At 40.9% G+C, this 18,883-nt stretch overlaps 1 protein-coding gene across 12 annotated transcripts in view; it reads left to right on the top strand.

The window, feature by feature from the left end:
* Positions 1 to 18,883, top strand: part of ZBTB44 (zinc finger and BTB domain containing 44) — an 88,064-nt gene that overhangs the window by 46,332 nt on the left and 22,849 nt on the right. For 10 of the 12 annotated variants that reach the window (XM_034934071.4, XM_008973282.7, XM_008973283.6 and 7 more), the window contains one exon: positions 6,657 to 7,730. The exons of the other annotated variants lie outside the window; for them this stretch is intronic. In XM_034934071.4, coding sequence (XP_034789962.3) covers positions 6,713 to 7,730 — 1,018 coding nt within the window. In that variant the 5' untranslated portion in view covers positions 6,657 to 6,712. The remainder of the gene's footprint in view (positions 1 to 6,656; positions 7,731 to 18,883) is intronic. 12 annotated transcript variants of the gene reach the window in all.

The following is an 18,883-nucleotide window of genomic DNA, read 5'->3' as shown; positions in this document are numbered from 1 at the left end:
AAATAAAATTTGAGACAGGGTCTTGCTGTGTTGCCCAGGTTGGAGTCAAGGGCTCTTCCTACCTTAACTTCCTGAGGAGCTGGGATTACAGCTGCATGCCACTATACTTGGCACATTTTTCAAATATCTTAAAAATACTTTATTGCTAAAAAATTCTGGCAATTATCTGAGCTTTCAGCAAGTCATAATCTTTTTGTTGGTGGAAGGTCTTGTCTTGATATTGATGGGTGCTACTGCTCTGGATGGTGGTCACTGAAGATTGGAGTTGTGGCAGTTTGTTTAATAAGACAGTGATGAAGTTTGCCACGTGGGTTGAATCTTTCTTCCCCTACCCCACTCCACCCCCCACTTTTTTTTTTTTTTTTTTTTTTAGAGGTGGGTCTCACTCCATTGCATTGAGCTCCTGGGCTCAAGTAGTCTTCCTGCCTCAGCCTCCCAAAGTGCTAGGATTACAGGCATGAGCCCCTGCACCCAACCTGGATCTTTCTTTCGTGAGGATTTCTCTTTTTTTTTTTTTTTTTTTTTTTGTAGACAGAGTCTCACTCTGTCACCCAGGCTGGAGTGCATGGGATGATCTTGGTTCACTGCAGCCTCCACCTCCCGGGTTCAAGCAGTTCTGCCTCAGCCTCCCGAATAGCTGGGATTACAGGTGCCTGCCACCACACCCGGCTAATTTTTTGTATTTTTGGTAGAAACAGGATTTCACCATGTTGTCCAGGTTGGTCTCGAACGCCTGACCTCAGGGGATCCACCTGCCTTGGCCTCCCAAAGTGCCAAAGTGCTGGGACTACAGGCATGAGCCACTGCACCCGGCCTTCACGAGGATTTCTCTACAGGATGTGATGCTGTTTGATAGCATATTACTTACAGAAGGACTTCTTTCAAAATCAGAGTTGATTGCTAGGTGTAGTAGTTCAAACCTGTAATCTCAGCACTTTGCAATGCTGAGGCCAGGAGTTCGAGACCAGCCTGGGCAACATAGGGATACCCCTATCTCTACCAAAAGAAATAAAAAAATTTAAAAATTAGCCAGGCGTGGTGATACACACCATAGTCCTAGATACTTGAGTGGCTAAGACAGGAGGATTGCTTGACCCTAGGACTTCAAGGCTACGGTGAGCCATGATCATGCCACTGTACTCCAGCCTGGGTGACAGAGTGAGACCCTGCCTCTAAAACAAAAATTATAATCTTACCTAGCTCTTCTGGATAACTTGCAGCTTTGACATCAGTACTTGCAGCTTTACCTTGCACTTTTATGTTATGAAGATGGCTTCTTTCCTTCAACCTCATGAACCAACCAACCTCTGCCAGCTTTTCTGAATTTGTTTTAGAGGCAGGGTCTCACTCTGTCGCCCAGGTTGGTGTACAGTGGCTTGATCTCGGCTCACTGTAACCTCTGCTTCCCAAGCTCATGCAGTCCTCCAGTCTCAGCCTCCTGAGTAGCTGGGACTACAGGCATGTGACGCCACACTGAGCTAATTTTTGTATTTTTTGTAGAGATGGTGTTTCACCCTGTTGCCAGGCTGGTCTTGAACTCTTGAGCTCAAGCCATCCACCCACCTCAGCCTCCTGAAGTACTGGGATTATAGGGTGAGCCATTGCGCCCAGCTAAAAAAAATTTTTAATTAAAAATTTTTTTTAATTGGACTTGATCCTCTCAAACCCTGCCACTGCTTTATCAACAAGGTTTATGTCGTTTTCTAAATCATTTATTGTCATTTCAACAGTGTTCCTAGTATCTTCACCAGGAGTAGACTCCAACTCAAGAAACCACTGTCTTTGCTTATCCACAAGGAGCAACTCCTTATCTGTTCAAGTTTTATCATGAGATTGCAGCAATTCAGACTCCATTTTGAATTCTAGTTCTCTTGCAGTTTCCAACACATCTGTAATTACTTCCTCTGTGAAAGTCTTGAACCTTTCAAAGTCATCCATGAAGGCTGGAATCAATTTTGTCCAAACTCCTGTTAATGTTGATATTTTGACCTCCTCCCATGAATGTCAAACAGTCTTAATGGCATCTAGAATGATGAGTCTTTTCCAGAAAGTTTTCACTTTGCTTTGTGCAGATCCGTCAGAGGAATCAGTATCTATGGCAGCTATAGCCTTTTGAAATGTATTCCTTAAATAATAAGGCTTGAAAATCAAAATGACTCCCTGATCTATAGGCTGCAGAATGGATGTTATATTAGCAGCCATGAAAACAACATCAGTCATGTACATCCTCATCAGAGCTCCTCGATGACCAGATGCACTGTTGGAAAGCAGTAATATACTGAAAGCAGTCTTGTGAGCAGTCGGTCTCAACAGTGGGCTTTTAAAACATTCAGTAAACCATGCTGTAAATAGATGTGCTGTCATCAGGCTGTGTTGTTTCACTTACAGAGCACAGGCAGAATAGATTGAGCCTAATCGTTAAGGGGTCTAGGATTTTCAGAATGGTAAATGAATATTGGCTTCCAGTTAAGTCACCAGCTGCATTAGCCGCTTACAAGAGAGGCATCCCGTCCTTTGAAGTTTTGAAGCCAGGCATTGACTTCTTTCTAGCTGTGAAATTCCTAAACATGTCTGTTTCCAGTGTAAGGCTGTGTTGTCTGTATTGAAAACCTGCTGTTTAGTGTAGCCACCTTCGTCAATGATCTTAACTAGCTCTTCTGGATAACTTGTTGCAGCTTCGACATCAGCACTTGTGGCTTCACCTTGCACTTTTATGTTATGGAGATGGCTTCTTTCCTTCAACCTCATGAATCAACTTCTGCTAGCTTCCAACTTTTCTTCTGCAGCTTCCTCATCCCTCTCAGCCTTCACAGAATTGAAGAGAGTTATGGCCTTGCGCTGGATTAGGCTTTGATTTAAAGGAATATTGTGGTTGGTTTCATCTTCTGTGCACACCAGGCAAACTTTCTGCATGTCAGCAATAAGGCTGTTTTACTTTCTCATCATTTGTGTGTGCACTGGAGTAGCACTTTTAATTTCCTTCAAGAGTATGTCCTTTGCTATCACAGCTTGGCTAGCTGTTTGGTATAAAAGGTCTAGCTTTCAGGCTCTCTCAGCTCTCAACATGCCTTCCTCACTAAACTTAATCATTTCTAGCATTTCATTTAAAGTGAAAAACATGAGGTGGGTGGATCACTTGAGGTCAGGAGTTCGAGACCAGGCTGGCCAACATGGTGAAACCCCCTCTCTACTAAAAATACAAAAATTAGCTGGGCTTTGTCGTACGCACCTGTATTTCCAGCTACTCTGGAAGCAGAAAGGAGAATTGCTTGAATCTGGGAGGTGGAGGTTGCAGTGAGCCAAGATTGTGCCACTGCACTCCAGCCTGGGTGACAGAGCAAAATTCCGCCTCATAAAAAAAATAAAGTGAGAAACGTGCAGCTCTTCCTTTCACTTGGTCATTTAGAGGCCATCGTAGGGTTATTAATTGGTCTAATTTCAATATCCTTGTTTTTCATGGAATACGGAGACCTGAGGAGGAGGAGAGAGATGGGGGAATGACTAGTGGGTAAATCAGTCATAACACACACAACGTTAAGTTCACTGTCTTATATGGGTGCAGTTTGTGGTACCCCAAAACAATTACAGTAGTAACATCAAAGATTACTGATCACAGATCACCATAATAGATATAATAATGAAAAATTTTGAAATATTGCAAGAATTACCAAAATGTGACACAAATGTGAAGTGAGCACAAGCTGGTGGAAAGTGGCACCAGTAGACTTGCTGACAGCAGGGTTGCCACAAATTTCCAATTTGTAAAAAACACAATATCTGCAAAGTTTATTAAAGCAAAGTGCAAGAAGATGAGGTATGTCTCTGTATCCAAAATATATTTGTCCATATAAGTTTGTATTATGGAGCATATCTTGGGCCTGAGTTTCTGCAGACATATTGGGAAATGCATGTGATAAATATATGGTAGAGAATGCATTTCCTCATCATCACCTTCTTCTCATCCCATACTTCTATCAGACTTTGTACCATATATGTGAACAAGCATGACTTACGGGAGGTACTCATGAGCTATTTTATTTATTCTGTGGAGTTAGTTCTCCAGCTTCCTGGAAAGTAAGTTTTAATAACTGTTCTGATCACTTTCAGGAAATACCAGCAATATTTTCAAGAACTAATAAACTTAGAGTAAAAGCTTTCCCTCCTTTCCCACCTCAGGCCTACTACAGGCCTGCAGTTGAAGAGTTAGGTGTGGTTTACCTCCTTTTTCTTTCTTTCTCTCTTCCCCAACTTTCTTCTTTCACTTCTCTTCATTTGCTGGCTGTGGTTTCTGGCCCTTTCAGGAAGAAAAGGTCTTTGATAGCAATGTTAGTAGCAGCAGCAACTAATGTTTCTATAGCATTGATTATGTTACTAGTTACTGTTCTAAACACTTAACATGTATTAGGTCATTTAATCCTCAGAACTCTATGAGGTGTGTTGTGTTATATTTCTTATACCACTGAATATAGTAAGATACAGAGGGTTTGTTTAATGACTTGCCTAAGGTGACACAGGTAAAAATAGCAGAACCAGCATGCAGAGTGAGCATTCTGGCTCCAGAGTCTGTGCTTTCAACCACTCCACTGTGTTGCCTTTATATACCGTTGGGAGATAGTAGGCATACGTCTTGGCCTTGGTTGTTGTTTAAATCAGACTTATGTGCCCTTCAGAGTTTTTTCAGTTGTAACATATTTTCCATAGACTTGAGGTAAAGGATCAGCATGCCTTGAAGCCCCTTTCCCTGCAGGGGAGTAAGCAGGGAAGTAGAATGGGGTTTGCAACTCACAACAAACTGATTACTCTCAGCAAAAATCCTTTTCATATCTACTCTTTGAACGCGGAAGATGATTGAAGGTGGATGTAACTCAAGGTTGAAAATAGTTTTCCACTACCCCTTGTATAAGGTGCCCTTGTGCCTCACTTGAGAACGTAGTACATTATCTGTTGTTTGGGGCCTATTCAAGATGGAAATGGTTTCATTTTAATACTCCGATGCACATGTCTTCCAAATATGCTGTTTAATTTCTTGCCTTCACACCTTTGTTCATGCAGATGGTCCCTGGATTATAACTAATTCACTTGCTCTGAAAGCATGTTTCTTCCCTCAGCCAGATGATCCCAAAGTAAGCACTCTCGAAGGCCATGCTTTAAAAGCAGAAGCTAGTCTCCTGGGATGCAATAAATGAACAAAACGCTTTATATATAGCCCTCCCATTTTCTTCCTTTCATCTTATTTTTGTGAGACCCAAATCAGCAAATATGTTACATGATGGTTTGCGTAGACCAGTCCCTGGCTGTCTAGTGTCTCATTGTGGTCAGTTGACTTCAGGAAGGGTATGTGGAGCGCTCAGTTTACATTCGAACTTCTGTTACTAATTATGGTCAAGATAATTATTTCAGTAGCTTTACCTGGCTGCTTTGGAACAGAGATTTATGCCTTATCCTTTTGTGAAGTCTGACATGGAACAGTCTCAAATTGATGATTTTGTCTTCTCAAGTTAGAATAGTCTGTGACTTATATTTTTTTAGACAGGGTCTCACTCTGTCACCAAGGGTGGAGTGCAGTGGTGCAGTCTCGGCTCACTGCAACCTCCACCTCCCAGGCTCAAGTGATCCTTCCACATCAGCGTCCCGAATAGCTGGGACTACAGGCCCATGCCACCACACCCGCCTAATTTTTATGTGTTTTTTGTAGAGACAGGGTTTTGCCATGTTGGCCAGGCTGGTCTTGGACTCCTGAGCTCAAGCAATCTGCCTGCCTTGGCCTCCCAAAGTGCTGGGATTACAGGTGTGAGCCACCACACCTGGCAACCTTTTTAAATTCATCTTGAAATCTTTTTTTTTTCCTTTCCACTTCCTTTTTTTCTTTTTCCCATCTTTCTTTTCCTCTATACATTTACCTGCATAAAACATTAACAGGGATGATTATGTAATGGATTGTTCAGTGTTTACACTGGCATTGCCTGCTGCATGCTCACATTTAGAAACAGGAATGATAATACGCCTACTGATAGAGATATGATGACAATCAACTAATTATTAAATGTGAAGCATTTCAAATACTGTCTGGCACATAGAAGACACTCTATAATTGTCATTATTTACAAACTGTTGCAGCCCTGCAGCTCATTAAAACGCTGGTTCACAGGCCGGGCATGGTGGCTCACGCCTGTAATCCCAGCACTTTGGGAGGCCTAGGCAGGCCTATCACCTGAGGTCAGGAGTTCAAGACCGGCCTGGCCAACATGGTGAAACCCCATCTCTACAAAAATACAAAACTTAGCCAGGCATGATGGCGGGTGCCTGTAATCCCAGCTACTCGGGAGGCTGAGGCAGGAGAATTGCTTGAACCCGGGAGGCAGAGGTTGCAGTGAGCCAAGACCACCCCGCTGCACTCCAGCCTGGGCGACAGAGCAAGACTCTGTCTCAAAAACAAAACAACAACAACAAAAAAATTGGTTCACAGACTTCACTGATTGGACAGTTTGGAAGGCAGATAAGGAGAATATATTTCTATACAGTCCCTACCTTGAAGTTTCTCTCTCACTACCATCTTTCAGCTTTTTAATTTAGTACAGTGGCCACATGAAAATGATCTAAATCACATTTTAAACCACTAAAATATCAATTAATGCTTTATTTTATGTATTTTTTAGGACATTTCTGATTTATTTGCATCCTTGAAGAGCATCTGTAGAAGAGGAAGTAAAAGATGGGTGTGAAAACATTTACTCATAGCTCCTCTTCCCACAGCCAGGAAATGCTTGGAAAGCTAAATATGCTGCGAAATGATGGACATTTTTGTGATATCACTATTCGTGTCCAGGACAAAATCTTCCGGGCACATAAGGTGGTACTAGCAGCTTGCAGTGATTTCTTTCGCACCAAACTTGTAGGCCAAGCCGAGGATGAGAACAAGAATGTGTTGGATCTGCATCATGTTACAGTGACTGGCTTTATACCTCTTTTAGAATATGCTTACACAGCCACTCTATCAATTAACACAGAAAATATTATTGATGTTCTAGCAGCAGCCAGCTATATGCAAATGTTCAGTGTTGCCAGCACCTGCTCAGAGTTCATGAAATCAAGCATTTTATGGAATACACCCAACAGCCAACCTGAAAAGGGTCTAGATGCTGGACAAGAAAATAATTCTAACTGCAATTTTACTTCTCAAGATGGGAGCATTTCTCCCGTGTCCTCAGAGTGCAGTGTGGTAGAAAGAACGATTCCTGTCTGCCGAGAATCCCGAAGAAAGCGCAAAAGCTACATTGTTATGTCTCCTGAAAGTCCTGTAAAGTGTGGCACACAAACAAGCTCACCCCAGGTATTGAATTCTTCAGCTTCCTACTCAGAAAATAGAAACCACCCAGTTGACTCTTCCTTAGCTTTTCCTTGGACTTTTCCTTTTGGAATTGATCGAAGGATTCAGCCTGAGAAAGTTAAGCAAGCAGAAAATACCCGGACTTTAGAATTACCTGGCCCATCTGAGACCAGTAGAAGAATGGCTGATTATGTGACTTGTGAGAGCACAAAAACTACCTTGCCTTTAGGTACCGAAGAAGATGTCCGGGTCAAAGTAGAAAGATTAAGTGATGAGGAGGTCCACGAGGAAGTGTCCCAGCCTGTCAGTGCATCTCAGAGTTCGCTGAGTGATCAGCAGACAGTTCCAGGAAGTGAACAAGTCCAAGAGGACCTTCTGATTAGTCCACAGTCTTCCTCTATAGGTATAATGCCTTCTGTGTTTTTCTTGGTGCTATAAAGTCAATTCAAACATTTTTAAGTTCCTGTTAGATAAAAAGTTTTGTGCTCGGTCATATAGGAAATATAAAGAAGAGTAAAACATGGTAACTGGATTTGCTTGAGATGCTATTAGCACTATCGTTTATTTTTTACAAGTTGCACATTGGGGAAGATAAAAATAATTGAATGATATCTGCTGGGACAAAGGCAGATACACATACACAAAAAAGCAGTTAAATCCAGTTTGTGTTTTATTCTTCATATGTATTGAAAACTTACCATGTGCCAAGCAAACATTGATGATACATAAAGAAAAACACATAGTCCCTGCAATGACAATTAGGTTAATCATCTAATTGGGGAAGCAGATATGTAAGTAAATGATTACAGTGAACTATCAAAAGTGCTCATCTGGAGGTGTGAACAAAGTAGTATGGTTGCAACAAAGGAAAGAGCAAGTTACACTATATGTTTGAGTGGGTCTTACGCAATAAGTAAGAGTTTACCCAAGTGTGGGAATGTCATTTCTGTGAAAACATAAAAACACAGAGCATATATGCAAACACAGAGGTATGGAAGAGCATTGTATGTTTGGTAAACAGTGAATTCAGTGCAAAATGATGTAAATAAGTACAGATGCCTGAAACTGTAGGGAATAGTGGGAGATAAGACAAAAGGAGTGGTTGAGCGCAGGCTGTGAAGAGCCTCGAATCCTAGTTTCAGTAGGGTTTGCATTTAAGTGCAGGTGATGGAATCCCTTCTGCAGTAACTTAACTGTAGCAGAGTTTTATTTATTTTTTCTTTATTATTTATTTATCTTTTTAGATTGAAAATAAAATGATTTATAATTGTTTTCTCTGGCAGTATTTTTTTCTTTTTTTATTTCAAATTCTGGGGTACATGTGCAGAACGTTCAGTTTTGTTACATAGGTATACACATGCCATGGTGGTTTGCTGCACCCATCAGCCCTTCATCTGCGTTACGTATTTATCCTAATCCTATCTCTCCCCTAGCCCCCCATCCCCCAACAGGCCCCACTGTGTGATGTCCCCCTCCCTGTGTACATGGGTTCTCATTGTTTAACTCCCACTTATTAGTAAGAACATGTGGTGTTTGGTTTTCTGTTCTTGTGATAGTTTGCGGAGAATGATGGTTTCCAGCTTCATCCATGTCCCTGCAAAGGACATGAACTCATTCTTTTTTATGGCTACATAGTATTTCATGGTGTACATGTGCCACATTTTCTTTATCCAATCTATTATTGACGGGGATTTGGGTTGGTTCCAAGTCTTTGCTATTGTGAATAGTGCCGCAGTAAACATATGTGCGCATGTGTCTTTATAGTAGAAAGATTTATAATCCTTTGGGTGTATACCCAGTAATGGGATGGCTGGGTCGAATGGTATTTCTGTTTCTAGATTCTTGAGGAATCGCCACACTGTCTTCCACAATGGTTGAACTAGTTTACAGTCCCACCAACAGTGTAAAAGCATTTCCTATTTCTCCACATCCTCAACAGCATCTGTTGTTTCCAGACTTTTTAATGATCACCATTCTAACTGGTGTGAGATGGTATCTCATTAAATTTCCATATGAAATTTAAAGGAGTTTTTTCCAATTCCGTGAAGAAAGTCAATGGTAACTTGATGGGGATAGCACTGAATCTATAAATTACTTTGGGCAATATGGCCATTTTCACGATATTGATTCTTCCTATCCATGAGCATGGAATGTTTTCCCATTTATTTGTGTCCTCTCTTATTTTCTTGAGCAGTGGTTTGTAGTTCTTGAAGAGGTCTTTCACATCCCTTGTAAGTTATATTCCTAGGTATTTTATTCTCTTTGTAGTAATTGTGAATGGGAGTTCACTCGTGATTTGGCTCTCTGTTACTGGTGCACAGGAATGCTTGTGATTTTTTATCACAAAGTGTTCAGGAATAAAAGTCCAGGGCTGGTACAGTGAATCTGCAATATAATCAGTGGCCTAGGCAACTTGTATATTTATAATCTGCCATCTTTACTTTGTTGGTTTCATCCATAAGATGCTCATTTCATCTTCAGCTTTGTATTCTAGAAAGGGGCAATGCTTTGTATCAAGAAAGCACCTATGTTCTCAGAAATCCCTAAAAAACTTCTGCTAGTCTGTGTCTCATAGTCTTTCCTAGCTGCAAGGGAATCTGGGAAGATAATGTATATTAGTTGCGTACCTAAATGCCTTGAACAAAATTAGAGCAAAATGGATATTGAGTATGCAACTAGCAATGTCTGCCACAAGTAGGCCAAGTAAGCTTGGATTTTATCTTAGTGGTAGGTAGTAAGGAGTCTACATTAAAGGGATAAAAACAAAAACATGCAGATATTTTAGGAAAACTGTTATTGACATGCAGTGAGTTTGGCTGTACAGAGACAGTCTCAGAGACCAATTGCAGTGCACTTATCTTGGTGTGAATGAAGACTTAAAACCATGTGAAAGAAAATAGATATTACAAGACTTTGTAAAGAAAGACTTAGTACCTGATGATACTGAATATGTATATTGAAAGAACAGGAGAGGTTAAAGTATTCTGATGACTAGGAAATAATGGTAACATTTTATTATATTCCATTGATTCTAAGTCATAATTTTTCATATTTTGTTATTTCTGAATCCAGATATGTCTTACAGTTGGCAGTCTTCTACAGTTGCTTTTTTCTTCCTTAGTGCTATAGAGAATAATGGCAATCATATGAATCAATAGCATTTTAGCATCTATTAAATGCAGTTATTGCCATATGAAAATCAGTGGAAGGTGGTGGGAATCCAGTTTTGAGAGTAAATTATCAAGGTCAATTCTGTGTAAATTGTGCTTGGATGATGATCAAGCAGTGTCATTTCAAAAGCAGTAGAAAAGATAAGTGAGATTCCCAACTTGGGACTTTTCTACTAGTAGTGGCAAATTCGATCTCAATAGGAAAAACAGAAGAGCCAAAACCAAGGGGATACCTTGGGGAATACCTATATTCAGGTTTGGGAAGGGATAGAAGAAAAGCCACTAGTGAATAATAAAGATTTGTCCAAAATATTGGAGAACCAGGAAGACCATATTAACTTTGTTAGTTTCTTGTGCTTTTACCCTCTGTGTGAGTTTCCCTGGGCTGCTGCAACAAAGTACCGCAAACTGAATGGTTTAAAAAAAATTTATTCTCTCATAGTCAGAGGCCAGAAATCTGAACGACAGGTGTTAGCTCCCTTTGAAGGATCTTTCTCTCTTTGAAGATTGTAGGGAAGAATCCTTCCTTGTCTCTTCCAGCCTGTGGCAGCTGCCCACAATCCTTGGTGTTCTTTGGCTTGTAGCTCCAGTATATGATATTGTACTTTAGTATATGCGTTCGTCTTCACATGACCTTCCCTGTCTCTCTGTTTTGCCACTGGCTTCAAATCTCTCTCTCCCTAAAAGGACACCAGTCATTGGATTCAGGTCCCACCCTAATCCAGCATGACCTCATCTTAACTTGATTACATCTGCAAAGACCCTATTTCCAAATAAGGTCACATACATTGGTAGCAAGGATTAAGATGTCCTTTTTTTTTTTTTTTTTTTTTAAGATCTGGGATGCATGTGCTGAACATGCAAGTTGTGTTTTTGGGTATTTTATTTTCTTTGTAGCAATTGTGAATGGACGTTCACTCATGATTTGGCTCTCTGCTTGTCTATTACTGGTGTATAGGAACGCTTGTGATTTTTGCACATTGATTTTGTATCCCGAGACTTTGCTGAAGTTATCAGCTTAAGGAGTTTTGGGGCTGAGACAGTGGGGTTTTCTAAATATACAATTATGTCATCTGCAAACAGAGACGATTTGACCTTCTCTCTTCTTATTTGAATACCCTTGACTTCCTCTCTTCCTATTTGAATACTCTTTCTTTCTCTTGCCTGATTGCTCTGGCCAGAACTTCCAGTACTGTGTTGAATAGGGGTGGTGAGAGAGAGCATCCTTGTCTTGTGCCGGTTTTCAAAGGGAATGCTTTCGCTTTTACTCATTAGGTATGATACTGTCTATGGATTTGTCATAAATAGCTCTTAATATTTTGAGATATGTTCCATCAATACCTCGTTTATTCAGAGTTTTTAGCATGAAGGGGTGTTGAATTTTTATTTTTAATTTTTATTTATTTATTTATTTTTGAGATGGAGTCTCTGTCACCAGGCTGGAGTGCAGTGATGTGATCTCAGCTCATTCAAGCAATTCTCCTGCCTCAGCCTCCTGAGTAGCTGGGACTACAGACGCATGCCACCACACCCAGCTAATTTTTGTATTTTTAGTAGAGATGGGATTTCACCATGTTGGCCAGGATGGTCTCGATCTCTTGACCTCGTGATCCGCCCGCCTTGGCATCCCAAAGTGCTGGGATTACAGGCGTGAGCCACCGCGCCCAGCCAGGGTGTTGAATTTTATTGAAGGCCTTTTCTGCGTCTATTGAAATAATCGTGGTTTTTGTCATTGGTTCTGTTTTACATGATGGATTACGTTTATTGATCTGCGTGTGTTGAACCAGCCTTGTGTTCCAGGGATGAAGCCAACTCGATCCTGGTGGATAAGCTTTTTGATATTCTGCTGGATTCAGTTTGTCAGTATTTTATTGAGGACTTTCACATCAATGTTCATCAGGTATATTGGCCTGGTATTTTCTTTTTTTGTGTTGTGCCTCTGCCAGGTTTTGGAATCAGGATGTTGCTGACCTCATAAAATGAGTTAGGGAGGAGTCCCTCTTTTTCTGTTGTTAGGAATGGTACCAGCTTCTCTTCGTACCTTTGGTAGAATTCAGCTGTGAATCTGTCTGGTGAATCTGTCTGGTGCTGGGCTTTTTTTGGTTGGTAGGCTATTTCAGGAGAGTTTATAGCATGAAGGGGTGTTGATTTTTTTTTTTTTTTTTTTTTTTTTTTTTGAGGTTTTGCCTCAACTTCAGAATTTGTTATTGGTCTATTCAGGGATTCAGCTTCTTCCTAGTTTAGTCTTGGGAGGGTGTATATGTCCGGGAATTTTCGTCTAGATTTTCTAGTTTATTTGCGAAGAGGTGTTTATAGTATTCCCTGATGGTAGTTTGTATTTCTCTGGGATCAATAATGACATCCCTTTTATCATTTTTTATTGTGTCTATTTGATTATTCTCTCTCTTCTTCTTTATTAATCTGGTTAGCAGTCTATCTATTTTGTTAATCTTTTCAAAACACCAGCTCCTGGATTCATTAGTTTTTTGAAGGGCTTTTCGTGTGTCTCTTTCGGTTCTGCTCTGTTCTTAGTTATTTCTTGTCTTCTGCTAGCTTTTGAATTTGTTTGCTCTTGCTTCTCTAGTTCTTTTAATTGTGATGTTAAGGTATAGATTTTACATCTTTCTCACTTTCTGATGTGAGCATTTAGTGCTATAAATTTCCCTCTCAACTGTGCTTTAGCATGTCCCGGAGATTCTGGTACCTTGTCTCTTTGTTCTCATTGGTTTCAGAGAACTTCGTTATTTCTGCCTTAATTTCGTTATTTACCCAGTGGTCATTCAGGAGCAGGTTGTTTAGTTTCCATGTAGTTGTGCAGTTTTGAATGAGTTTCTTTTATTATTATTATTATATTATTATTTATTATACTTTAAGTTCTAGGGAACATGTGCACAACGTGCAGATTTGTTACATATGTATACATGTGCCATGTTGGTGTGCTGCACCTATTAACTCGTCATTTACATTAGGTATATCTCCTAACGCTATCCCTTCCCCCTCCCCCCACCCCACAACAGGCCCCAGTGTGTGATGTTCCCCTTCCTGTGTCCAAGTGTTCTCATTGTTCAATTCCCATCTATGAGTGAGAACATGCAGTGTTTGGTTTTTTGTCCTTGTGATGGTTTGCTGAGAATGATGGTTTCCAGCTTCATCCATGTCCCTGCAAAGGACATGAACCCATCCTTTTTTATGGCTGCATAGTATTCCATGGTGTATATGTGCCACATTTTCTTCATCCTGTCTATCATTGATGACATTTGGGTTGGTTCCAAGTCTTTGCTATTGTGAATAGTGCCACAATAAACATATGTGTGCATGTGTCTTTATAGCAGCATGATTTATAATCCTTTGGGTATATACCCAGTAATGGGATGGCTGGGTCAAATGGTATTTCTAGTTCTAGATCCCTGAGGAATCGCCACACTGTCTTCCACAATGGTTGAACCAGTTTACAGTCCCACCAACAGTGTAAAAGTGTTCCTGTTTCTCCATATCCTCTCCAGCACCTGTTGTTTCCTGACTTTTTAATGATCGCCATTCTAACTGGTGTGAGATGGTATCTCATTGTGGTTTTGATTTGCATTTCTCTGATGGCCAGTGATGATAAGCATTTTTTCATGTGTCTTTTGGCTACATAAATGTCTTCTTTAGAGAAGTGTCTGTTCATATCCTTCTCCCACTTTCTGATGGGGTTGTTGTTTGTTTTTTTCTTATAAATTTGTTTGAGTTCTTTGTAGATTCTGGATATTAGCCCTTTGTCAGTTGAGTAGATTGTAAAAATTTTCTCCCATTTCGTAGGTTGCCTGTTCACTCTGATGGTAGTTTCTTTTGCTGTGCAGAAGCTCTTTAGTTTAATTAGATCCCATTTGTCAATTTTGGCTTTTGTTGCCATTGCTTTTGGTGTTTTAGACATGAAGTCCTTGCCCATGCCTGTGTCCTGAATTGTATTGCCTAGGTTTTCTTATAGGGTTTTTATGGTTTTAGGTCTAACATTTAAGTCTTTAATCCATCTTGAATTAATTTTTGTGTAATGTGTAAGGAAGGGATCCAGTTTCACCTTTCTACATATGGCTAGCCAGTTTTCCCAGCACCATTTATTAAATAGGGAATCCTTTCCCCATTTCTTGTTTTTGTCAGGTTTGTCAAAGATCAGATGGTTGTAGATGTGTGGTATTATTTCTGAGGGCTCTGTTCTGTTCCATTGGTCTATATCTGTTTTGGTACCAGTACCATGCTGTTTTGGTTACTGTAGCCTTCTAGTATAGCTTGAAGTCAGGTAGTGTGGTGCCTCCAGCTTTATTCTTTTGGCTTAGGATTAACTTGGCAATGCAGGCTCTTTTTTGGTTCCATGTGAACTTTAAAGTAGTTTTTTCCAATTCTGTGAAGAAAGTCATTGGTAGCTTGATGGGGATGGCATTGAATCTATAAATTACCTTGGGCAGTATGGCCATTTTCACGATATTCATTCTTCCTATCCATGAGCATGGAATGTTCTTCCATTTGTTTGTATCGTCTTTTATTTCATTGAGCAGTGGTTTATAGTTCTCCTTGAAGAGGTCCTTCATGTCCCTTGTAAGTTGGATTCCTAGGTATTTTCTTTTCTTTGAAGCAATTGTGAACAGGAGTTCACTCATGATTTGGCTCACTGTTTCTCTGTTATTGGTATATAAGAATGCTTGTGATTTTTGCACATTGATTTTTTTATCCAGAGACTTTGCTGAAGTTGCTTATCAGCTTAAGGAGATTTTGGGCTGAGACAATGGGGTTTTCTAAATATACAATCATGTCATCTGCAAACAGGGACAATTTGACTTCCTCTTTTCGTAATTGAATACCCTTTATTTCTTTCTCCTGCCTGATTGCCCTGGCCAGAACTTCCAACACTGTGTTGAATAGGAGTGGTGAGAAAGGGCATCCCTGTCTTGTGCCAGTTTTCAAAGGGAATGCTTCTAGTTTTTGCCCATTCAGTATGATATTGGCTGTGGATTTGTCATAAATAGGTCTTATTATTTTGAGATACGTCCCATTAATACCTAATTTATTGAGAGTTTTTAGCATGAAGGGCTGTTGAATTTTGTCAAAGGCCTTTTCTGCATCTGTTGATACCATCATGTGGTTTTTGTCTTTGGTTCTGTTTATATGCTGGATTACATTTATTGATATGCATATGTTGAACCAGCCTTGCATCCCAGGGATGAAGCCCACTTGATCATGGTGGATAAGCTTTTTGATGTGCTGCTGGATTTGGTTTGCCAGTATTTTATTGAGGATTTTTGCATTGATGTTCATCAGTGATATTGGTCTAAAATTCTTTTTGTTGTGTCTCTGCCAGGCTTTGGTATCAGGATGGTGCTGGCCTCATAAAATGAGTTAGGGAGGATTCCCTCTTTTTCTACTGATTGGAATAGTTTCAGAAGGAATGGTACCAGCTCCTCTTTGTACCTCTGATAGAGTGAGTTTCTTAATCCTGAGTTCTAATTTGATGGCACTGTGGTCTGAGAGGCTGTTTGTTATGATTTCCATTCTTTTGCATTTGCTGAGGTATGTTTTACTTCCAATTATGTGGTCTATTTTAGAATAAGTGCCATGCGGTGCTGAGAAGAATGTATATTCTGTTGATTTGTGGTGGAGAGTTCTATAGCTGTCTATTAGGTCTGCTTGGTCCAGAGCTGAGTTCAAGTCCTGAATATCTTTGTTAATTTTCTGTCTCGTTGATCTGTCTAATATTGACAGTGGGGTGTTAAAGTCTCCCACTATTATTGTGTGGGAGTCTAAGTCTCTTTGTAGGTCTCTAAGAACTTGTTTTATGAATCTGGGTGCTTCTGTATTGCGTATATATGTATTTAGGATAGTTAGCTCTTCTCGTTGCATTGATCCGTCTGCCATTATATAATGCCCTTCTTTGTCTTTTTTGATCTTTGTTGGTTTAAAGACTGTTTTATCAGAGACTATGATTGCAGCCCCTACTTCTTTTTTTTCTTTCCATTTGCTTGGTAAATATTCCTCCATTCCTTTATTTTGAGTCTGTGTGTGTCTTTGACCCACATGAGATAGGTCTCCTGAACACAGCACACCAATGGGTCTCAACTATTTATCCAGTTTGCCAGTCTGTGTCTTTTAATTGGGGCATTTAGCCCATTTACATTTAAGGTTAATATTGTTATATGCAAATTTGATCCTGTCGTCATGATGCTAGCTGGTCATTTTGCACATTCGTTGATGCAGTTTCTTTATAATGTCATTGGTCTTTGTATTTTGGTGTGTTTTTGCAGTGGCTGGTACCAGTTTTTCCTTTCCATATTTAGTGCTTCCTTCAGGAGCTCTTGTAAGGCAACCCTGGTGGTTACAAAATCCCTCAGCATTTGCTTGTCTGTAAAGGATTTTATTTCTCACTTATGAAACGTAGTTTGTCTGGATATGAAATTCTGGATTGAAAATTCTTTTCTTTAAGAATTTGAATATTGGCCCCCACTCTCTGTAGAGAGATCTGCTGTTAGTCTGATGGCTTCCCTCTGTAGGTAACCTGACCTTTCTCTCTGGCTGCCCTTAACATTTTTCCTTCATTTCAACCTTGGAGAATCTGATGATTATGTCTCTTGGGGTTGCTATTCTCGAGGAGTATCTTAATGATGTTCTCTGTATTTCCTGAATTTGAATGTTGGCCTGTGTTGCTAGGTTGGGGAAGTTGTCCTGGATAATATTCTGAAGTGTGTTTTCCAACTTGGTTCATTTCTCCCTGTCACTTTCAGGGACCTCAGTCAATTGTAGGTTTGGTCTTTTCACATAGTCCCATATTTCTTGGAGGCTTTGTTTGTTCCTTTTCAATCTTTTTTTCTCTAATCCTGTCTTCATGCCTCATTTCAGTAAGTTGATCTTCATTCTCTGTTGTCTTCCGCTTGATCCATTCAGCTATTGATACTTGTGTATGCTTTGTGAAGTTCTCATGCTGTGTTTTTTAGCTCTATCAGGTCATTTATGTTCTTCTGTTAATGGGTTATTCTAGTTAGCAGTTCCTGTAACCTTTTGTCAAGGTTCTTAGCTTCCTTGCATTGGGTGAGATAGAACATGCTCCGTTAGTGGAGAGGAGTTTGTTATTACCCACCTTCTGAAGCCTACTTCTGTCGATTTGTCAAATTCATTCTCTGTCCAGTGTTGTGCCCTTGCTGGAGAGGAGTTGCAATCATTTGGAGAAGAGGCATTCTGGTTTTTGGAATTTTCGGCATTTTTGTGCTGGTTTTTCCTCATCTTCGTGGATTTATCTATCTTTGATCTTTGAGGCTAGTGACCTTTGGATGGGTTTGGATGGGGCGTCTGTGTGGAGGTTCTTTTTGTTGATGTTGATGTTGATGTTATTGCTTTTTGTTTGTTAGTTTTTCTTCTAACAGGCCCCTCTTTTGAAGGTCTGCTGCAGTTTGTTGGAGGTCCACTCCAGACCCTATTAGCCTGGGTATCACCAGCGGAGGCTGCAGAACAGCAAAGATTGCTGCCTGCTGCTTCCTCTGGATGCTTCATCCCAGAGGGGCACCGGCCTGATGCCAGCCGGAGCTCTCCTGTATGAGGTGTCTGTCACCCCTGTTGGGAAGTCTCTCCCAGTCAGGAGGCATGGGGGTCAGGCACCCACTTGAGGAGGCAGTCTGTCCCTTAGCAGAAGTCAAGCACTGTGCTGGTAGAACCCTCCTTGTGAGTATCCGCTGCTCTCTTCAGAACCCGCAGGCAGGGACGTTTAAGTCCACTGAAGCTGCGCCCACAGCCGCCCCTTCTCCCAGGTGCTCTGTCCCAGTGAGATGGGATTTTTATCTATAAGCCCTGACTGGGGCTGCTGTCTTTCTTTCAGAGATGCCCTGCCCAATGAAGAGGAATCTAAAGAGGCAGTCTGGCCACAGCCACTGTGCCACACTGTGTTGAGTTCTGCCCAGTTGGAACTTCAGGCCTTTTTAGCGCTGTCAGGGGAAAACCAACTACTCAAGCCTCAGTAATGGCGGATGCCCCTCCCCCGACCAAGCTTGATCGTCCCAGGTCAACTTCAGACTGCTGTGCTGGCAGTGAGAATTTCAAGCCAGTGGTTCTTAGCTTGCTGGGCTCTGTGGGAGTGGGACCTGCTGAGTGAGACCACTTGGCTCCCTGGCTTCAGCCCCCTTTGCAGGGGGCTGCAAAGGTTCTGTGAATGGTTCTGTCTCACTGTGGTTCCAGGCACCACTGGTGTGTGAAAAAAGAAGAGCTAGCTTGGTGTCTGCCCAAACAGCCGCCCAGTTTTGTGCTTGAAACCCAGAGCCCTGGTGATGTAGCACACGAGGGAATCTCCTGGTCTGCGGATTGCAAAAACTGTGGGGAAAGCGTAGTATCTGGGCCAGATAGCACAGTCCCTCACTGCTTTCCTTGGCTCCTT

Source organism: Pan paniscus, chromosome 9, assembly GCF_029289425.2.
Source record: "Pan paniscus chromosome 9, NHGRI_mPanPan1-v2.0_pri, whole genome shotgun sequence".
Classification (NCBI taxonomy): domain Eukaryota; kingdom Metazoa; phylum Chordata; class Mammalia; order Primates; family Hominidae; genus Pan; species Pan paniscus.
The sequence above is the reverse complement of the archived record's forward strand: the minus strand, read 5'-3'. Positions and strand labels throughout refer to the sequence as shown.